At 36.9% G+C, this 8,583-nt stretch overlaps 1 protein-coding gene across 1 annotated transcript in view; it reads right to left on the bottom strand.

The window, feature by feature from the left end:
* Positions 1-261: 261 nt before the first annotated feature.
* LOC102829559 (inositol monophosphatase 3-like) overlaps positions 262-8,583 on the bottom strand; it is a 38,387-nt gene continuing 30,065 nt past the window's right edge. The window contains exons 4-5 of the mRNA XM_006876628.1: positions 2,291-2,452; positions 262-533 (exon numbers count right to left, since the gene is read on the bottom strand). Of these exons, the coding sequence (XP_006876690.1) occupies positions 262-533; positions 2,291-2,452 (434 nt within the window). The remainder of the gene's footprint in view (positions 534-2,290; positions 2,453-8,583) is intronic.

Below are 8,583 nucleotides of genomic sequence, written 5' to 3'. Positions count from 1 at the left end.
ATATATACACACACATGTGTGTGTGTGCCTTGTATATGACAACTGTACGAAAATAGTCTCAAAAATAAAGACAATACTTGAGACATGAAGCAACCCATTTTCCCTGATCTTGTGTACTATTACAGGGAAAATAAGTCTCTGATGCCTCATAAATACTCAAAAGTTTAGATGGCCTTAACCATGCATAGTCTTCACAGAAACACCCCTGGAAGCCTCCAGTGATTCAGGCTCTTGGAGAGCTGTGCCCAGTAGTCAATTATGCTAATTGTGTCCTATCTTGTCCAGATCTGGGAGTTTTCTGACCAGAGCCTGGTGGTTTATCCTGATGCTGGCAAGAAGTCCTCCTTCAATGCCGTCAGAACCAGTGTAACTGATTTCTTCACCGCTCAGGGTAGTCATGTGTCCCCCAAGGGCTTTTAAGATGGCATTGCCAGCACATATATCCCACTTCTTGATGTATGTCACATGGATATACAGGTCAGCTTTTTCTTGACTCTTATCTGGCACATCCAAGAGTGCCAAAACTTTATAACCTAAAATAACAAACAGAATTTCAGTTATTGCTTAAAAGATATTAAGAAAGTAGTATCTTTTGAGTATGTACAGTATTAAACATTAACAGCAAGGGTTAGCAGAAAGTTTCTATACTATTTTTGTACCTGCTTTCTATATCCAAATTTATTTTAAAAGACAAAGGATTTTAAACAGTAACAGCACAGACATTAAACTCAAATGAACAAAAATACGTTTCAAAAGAAGCTTATGAAGCACATCACTAGTATTGCCAAGTATATGCCTGTGATTTTTTTAACCTGTTTTCTGGTTTTGACTGATTTCTATAAAGTGAAACCATTTTCTACAGAATGACATACTGCACTGAAACTAAACTCTCATAATTTTCTCTTGATTATCTGAGAATGATTTAATGGAGCGAACACAATGTAATGGTATCTTAAATCCTCGTGTTAATAAGGTAGGCTTTAAACAATAAAATAATGAAAAAAAAAAAAAAATACAGAAGAAACTGGGTCTTTACTAACCAAACTAACAAAGAAACTAAGAAAATACTGAAGTCCTATTAAGGAAAGTAGATACATGCAACCAGCATATTAAAACTATTAGGCTTTATTTCTCCTTTAATAACTGTGTTGAAATGGTTTTCTGACCATAATTTGTATTTATCTGGATTAAAATGCATCTATCATGTTGAAGGAGCTCTGGTAGCGTAGTGATTACGAATCGGGCTGCGAACCAGAAGGTCAGCAGTCCGAAACTACCAGCTGCTCCGCGGGAGAAAGATGAGGCGATCTGCTCCCGTAAAGATTTACAGCCTCGGAAACCTTATTCAGGGTCGCTATGGGTCGAAACCGACTCAACGGCACTTAACAACAACAACAACATCATGTTGAAGGGAGTCCTGGTGTGGCACTGTGGGCTAATGCGTCAGACTGCAAAGTCATCTGAACTGCAAGATTGGTGGTTCAAGCTCACCAGCTGCTCCTTGGAAACTCTAAAACAGGATCGCTATGGGTCGGAATCGACTCGACGGCACTTAATAACAACATCATGTTGAAGAGCGTTCAAAATAGAGGTCAGCAAACAATAGCCCAGGAGACAACCCAGTCCCAGTCTCTTTCCCTCCAGCTTTCAAGCTAGGAATGGTTTTCACATGTTTAAAGAGTCGTAAAAAAAAAAACAGAGAATAATATACAACAGAGATTATGTGGCCCACAAAGCCTAAAGTATCCTTTTTTCAGAGAAAGACCACTGGCTGTCGACCTATAACATAGAAGCCACATTAAGTTGGGTAGGTAATAGACATCTTACTCTTCCCAGACATGCTATTGCTGCCTTGGGGCAAGCTGAGGAGTTCAGGGTGTTAAAAGTAACCCAGAGATTAGTCATTCTAAAGGCTCTGGGAGATTTCTGGAATCTTTCTACCATATAAAGGATTCTAATGATCTAGATCCTTCCTCATGTAACAACCCCCCAGTTAGACTAACAGAACAATTATTTTGTAATCACATTTATATGAAGCATTTGATAGCACACCACTGATGGGAAAAGACTTCTGTGCAATTCCAGGGAAAGGGCAACACTTGTGAGATGTCTCTTCTTACCAGAAGGCCAAAGTAAGTGAAACTCCACCTCAAGATTACCAAGTAGGAACCAGGTATGCCTTTACAGGACCTTCTCTATTCTCAATCTCCCATCAAACTTAAAAGTCTCCTAACACAAGACTTGACCACTCTGGAAACACTCATGGAAGCAGAAGGGAGTGGAAACATACCAGCACCACCAGCAGGAATAATTGTAGTCTGGTTTCCAAAAGTCTGAAGAGCCACCTGTTTGACCATTCCGGAATGGGACCTGGACACAACGATCCTTGGGGTCTTCTCATTGTAGGAAGTGCGGGATTTCACATTTGAACCACCATCTACCATTGCCCACGCTGAAAAGCAAATACCCTTAATAAGTTTAGGAGTGTCAAATGATTAATCATATCCCCTAGAATATGTGTTGTAAATCCTAACCTCTGGAATACAAAATACCATTCTTCTTGGTATTTTGGACTTACCTTTACTAACCAACCTAACAGAAAAACTGTAAGAAAATAAGATTCCATTTGGGAATAGGACTTAGTTTATTATGTCATTGAGGTCCGAATGGTATAGTGTATTTTGAGAGATCAAGAGAGTATATTAGGCATAGAAACAAGGACGCACAGAATAGGGAAAACTGATGACACCTGGAGAACCCAAGGAACTGAGGAAGAGAAGCTGCAAGACAATGATTTTCCCCAGAATAGATAGAACCTTCCCTCAGACCTGGTATCCTGAATTCAGACTTCTAGCTTCCTCAACTGTTGAGACAATAAACTTGTTTGTAAAAATCAACCACTTGTGGTATTTATACTACAGCAGTATCAAAAGAATAGGACAGGAAACACTGTAGTTTTTAAAATGAGAAGTTAATCTTCAGAAATGAAAAGGACTCAAGTATTTGTTTTTACACCCAATCGGAATACTTTATATTTTTCTGAATACAAAAGCATTGCAATAGGTTATGTATTAATATAAATTTTAAAAATATCGCACATAATCTTATCCAGCAAGACAACGATTACTCAATTATTTGACTTACGAGCTCCCAGGCTCCTGAGCAACCTGTAAGGTGACTGCATTGGAACTGCACTATAATTCAACTTCTGCACCCAGTCCCACTTTCTTCCCTCCATTCCACACAGAGCACTCCTCAATACACAGCTTGCATGCTACTCTCCATCTCAGATGCTATCTCCCAGGAAATCAAACCTATAATATGGAAATTCACATAATGAAAGAAACTAAAAACAAGAAAAGTCGTGATCACTGCAGAAGCCAGATTAAATCACAGGCTACAAAACGGAGAAAACCAGATGTGCCCAATGTGCTTCAATGTGCTTCTAGCAAACAGCTGGAGCATAGTGGCCAGCAGAATAAGCACTTAAGCCTGCAAACCATAAGATTGACAGTTTGAGCCCATGAGCTGTTCCCAAGGAGAAAGATAAGGCTTCATGCTTCAAAAAGATGTACAGCCTCAGAAACCCTGTAAAGAGTTGCTATGAGTCAGAACCAAATCAACAATGCTTAACAGCAGCAAACAATCATAAAAGCAAAGAAAAAGAAACAACAAACAAAAGATACAAAAGAAAGAGAGGGAGAGATATGGAAGCCAGTAACAGATGTCTGAGACAACATAATGTAATAGCAACATATAACTAACCTTTAAAATAATGACTCAAGAAAACATTTGGGAAATAAAGGAGGACATGAGGGAATAAACTGTGTGTGCACCTAGGAAATGTGTCCAGAATGGTTACTCTGAGATATATCATAGTTATGCTATTATACTTTCAAGATAAAGCCTTTTGGCAACCTATGCAAAAAGACCAAGTCATTTAAAAAGGGACAACCAAGTTATTATCACTATTTTTTGCCAACAAGATTCAAAATACACACACAAACAAGTTCAACAACTTTTAAAAGCAATTAAAAAAAAAAAAAAAAGGGTGAAACAGATTCATTCAAGTAGTCTTTCAAGTATACTATAAAAAGGTTTCAAACACCCTTTAAGATGCAAGTAATATTACATCAATCAACTAGCTCTTCTTGAGAAATCTATTAGAGGACAAGCTATCCAACTAAGAGATGACTGGAGAGAACTCAGCAAGAGAACTGTTATTTGCAATCGGATAATTGAGAAGAAGAAAAAGAAAATAAGCTAATTTTAATGTTGCTTGTAGTAGAGATTTAACAGTCTGTCTACAGAAAAAAATAACTTCATAAAGATATATAAAGAAAAAGAACACATAGGGAATTAGAAAAAGTGAGAACACATTTAACTAAAAAACAAGTAAAAAAAAAATAATTGTCTGAAATACATTAAAAGCGATGTGGAATAGTCTTGCCTTTCTATTTCTAGTAAGAACTACACTTCAATGTAAACAAATTAACTTAAGTTGATGGAGAAAGTTCTCTATAAGCCAGTCAATACAATTAGAAGAAACAACAAAATTTTTAAATCACGTATTACCTCTAGTAGATCTTAAAACTACTATGTAGTAAAAGGTTTAATAGAAATAGATCTCAAAGGATGCCAAAACCATAGATTAATTTCTGTAAGTGAAATGGGGGCATTGAAAAGATTTCAGCTTAGCTTAAAAAGTAAAATAGGAGTTCTGGTGTGGTAATGTACGATAAGCATTGGAATGCTAAGAACAAGGTTAGAGGTTCAAACCCATCAGCCACTACTCAGAAACCCTATATAGAGTTGCTATGAGTCAGAACTGACTCAATGGCACTTACCAACAAAAGTAAAATGGAATCTGAATAGCCATCTTATAACAGTTTTTGTTGTTAGGAGCCATCAGCACCAACTCATAGCGACCTCATGCACAAAAGAATGAAACTCTACCCAGTCCTGCACCATTGCTGCTGCTACTGTGCCTCTTTTTCTCCGACACTCCACTTTACCAACATGATATCCTTGCTCCAGTGACTGGTCCCTCCTGATAATATGTACCAAGTATAAGGGACAAAGTCTGGCCTTCCTGGCTTCCTAGGAGTATCCTGGCTGTACTTCTTCCAACACAGACTGGTTTGTTCTTTTGGCAGTTCATGGTGCTTTAAAATTTTTCCTACAACACCATAACTCAAATGCATCACTTCTTCAATGTTCTTCCTTATTCACTGTCCAGCTTTCACATATATATGAGGCTACTAAAAATACCTTGGGTATTTCAATAGCGCTTGGGTAAGGTGCACATTAATCCTCAAACTGACATCTTTGCTCTTCAACATTTTATCCTCCAGCGTTATACCAAGACTCCAGCAGGTGACTTAGAATCTATTTCTACAGTTACCATTCTAGCAAACCAGGATTGCTTGAGAAAGGAAAGTAAGGACGCTAACTACAGCTGAGCCACAAAACAGTCAAATCACACCACTCACTGAGAATGTGGATAACTAGCTCTAGTAGCATAGTGGTTACGAATTGGGCTGCGAAACTTAAGGTCAGCAATTCAAAACTACCAGCTGCTCCGTGGGAGAAAGATGAGGCCTTCTGCTCCCGTAAAGATTTACAGCCTCAGAAACCCTGTACAGGGTCGCTATGGGTTGGAACTGACACGACAGCACTTAACAACAACAACTTTTGGTTAAGTGCCATCAAGTTAGTTCCGACTCACAGTGACCCTGTATAGGGTTTCTGAGTAACAGTGGTGAATTTGCGGTTCAGTGCTTATCCCACAACGCCACACCAAGCAGTTAATAAGAAGAGACACCAGGGGAAACTAGAAAGCATTCAGGGATCTCGTTCTGCCCTCCCCCAACTAAAGAATCAGAAAACCTTCAGTTATGAGGTAATGGTTAAAAAAAAAAAGAGGGCGAGATGGAGTTTTCAAGAAAGTCAAAAGAAAACCATAGAAACAATACAAAGAAAGTTATATAAACATTTTATTTTAAATCATAGAAAGGCAGAAAAAAGTTAAATAAAAGACTATACCTATGCCAGAAAGAATGGAAGAATGCATGTGTTTTGGGGTCTAAAAGTAAATAACAAAGGCAAGAAATAGTGGAAATTCCGTTAAAGATTTTTATTTGATATGATTAAGGTTATTACTTGTTTGCAACTAAAGTTTATTAGGTTAATGAAAATCTTTAGAAGCTTTAATGTCAAATAGCATATAAAGCAAAGAATTAGGTTTCTTACTGGCAACAGAATTTTTTAGAGATGCACAGTGAAGTATTTAGGGGTAAAATGTTGTAATCTTTATGTTGTTGTTTTGTTCTTAAGACCCATAGTGACCATGTATAGAGTTTCTGAGGAGCAGCTGATGAGCTTGAACTGCCAATCTTGTGGTTCAAATCAACTTTGCAGTCCACTGCATTAACCTGAAGTGCCACACCAGGACTCCATAACGTCATTACAATTTACTTTAAAGTACATATTTTCTCCCCTTAAAAAAAATAAAAATAAAAAAATAAATAAAAATGTTATCAACTGTTAAGTCTAGATGGTGTATATATGTATTTCTAATTTCAAATTAATTTGAAATATTGAAAAAAAATGTTTTTAAATAAGGAAGAGAAAAAAACCTCCAATTGTTTTTAACAATGTTCAAAAATCATGGTTTTACTAAGAGTTAATTTACAATTCTTTATCTCTAGAGGTCAGTATTGCATAAGAGTAAAAACTACATTTCAGTAGATACTAAGCAAAATAATTTTAGGTAAGAATTAGTCTTTAAATCTGAAAAAAACTTATTTAATATAATATAAATTCAATGCATTCAGTCATAACACTAATATGGACACAATTATACAAGCACCTTAAAAACATAGTAATACTTAGATAAATACAAATCATTGATGATGAGGTAACATTGATGAGGTAAAACACCAGCTACAGATGATGCTATTATCACGAAGATATGATCAAAGCCCAACAAGAAATAAAAACTTGGTACTGGAGTTTCAACATTAAAGTATCTAACACAATACACAATTTATATACAAGATAACCAACAAGGTTAGTTGGTTACCTTGAAACCAATGTAAGAAGTATAAAAGAACTTTACTGAAACACATTACTGTTTAATAAAATAGAACCTGAACATAGGCTTCAAGGGCATCACCAAGCAAAATTCCAAATACTTCTCAGGGCAAAATGATGTAGTAAAATAAGAACTGAACCTTCAAGGCCAAAAATGTGAATGTAAACCTCGAGGACAGTATTATTTCATTCTATGCTGCAACGCTACAGATGACAATAATGATTATGACAGCTGTCATTTATGGAGCACATATGATGTGTAGAACACTGGTGTAGTATTTCAATTAGTCATATTAAATAGGTACTCACACTTCTAAGATGAGAAAACTACCACAGGTTTAGAATAACCCTTGGCTATATAAGGGCTTGGGTGAAAAATGAGGCTTTTTGCTCTCGTAAAGATTCATAATTCCTATACTGGGTTGCTATGAGTCGGAACCAACTCCATGGCACATAACCACCACCACACCATATAAATGCTAACATGAATTGCATATGCAGTGACTTCCCTGCAACAGTTGAAAGGATCCTACATTTCGTCTCCGGTTTATGTTTTAATAATGACTCTTACAAGGCATCACCCTCCGGCTAGCCCATAACCTTGATTACTTTAAGTAAGTAAGGCTTGGCAGTAACTCTCTTCGCCACAGTTTAAGTCTCCTTTCTTCATGTCTTTCATTGTATCTGCACTTTTAGTTCTGTGATTTCTCTAACTAAGCTTTAAAGGAAGGTTATAAGAGGACTTGATGAACTACTATCACCATGCCCCTGAAGATTCATTTATAGCAAAATCTGGACCACTTTTTCATTATATTCAGTGAGCTTTGCCTCTATCTATTCAGACAACTCACTAAGCATATTATTTTTTCAAAAGCCACAAAGATTAGCAGATACACCTAGATCCTTTCACGTGTCAAAAAGAAAACATCCAAGAATCAGAAGATTGTTACTAGAGACCACCAATGAAAAGGAGTTTTGGTGGCACAGTGATTAAGATTAAGAGCTCGGCTGCTACCAAAGTTGGTGATTTGAGCCTAGCAGCCACTCCATGAGAGAAGAATAAGGCAGTCTGCTACTCTAAAGATTTATAGTCCTGGGAACCCTATGGTGCAGTTGCACTCCATCCTTTGGAGTCATTATGAGTCTAAACAATTAATGGCAATACTTTGGTTTGGGTTTCCCACTGATAAAGATGGTAACATTTAGCTCATTTAACTTCATGTACTTCTTAGCCATAGATATTTCAATCACAGCACTTATGATTCTAACAGAATAAAAGTTTTGAGTTATTTTCGCTGCAAATTTTATAATTAAAGATCAAAATTTAAAAATTGAAGATTTCTGTGGAACAAACAAGATGGCGGATCGGGTGGAGGTACAGCAGAGAGCTCCTCCAACAACAACACAGAATACCTGACCAAGCAGGTTCAGGGGATGGTCCCAGAACTCTGAACCACATATAAAGGAATACATAGAAGGTTGGAAGGC

The sequence above is a fragment of the Chrysochloris asiatica genome, unplaced genomic scaffold (assembly GCF_000296735.1).
Source record: "Chrysochloris asiatica unplaced genomic scaffold, ChrAsi1.0 scaffold00397, whole genome shotgun sequence".
NCBI lineage: Eukaryota > Metazoa > Chordata > Mammalia > Afrosoricida > Chrysochloridae > Chrysochloris > Chrysochloris asiatica.
This window is presented reverse-complemented; position numbering and strand designations above follow the sequence as displayed.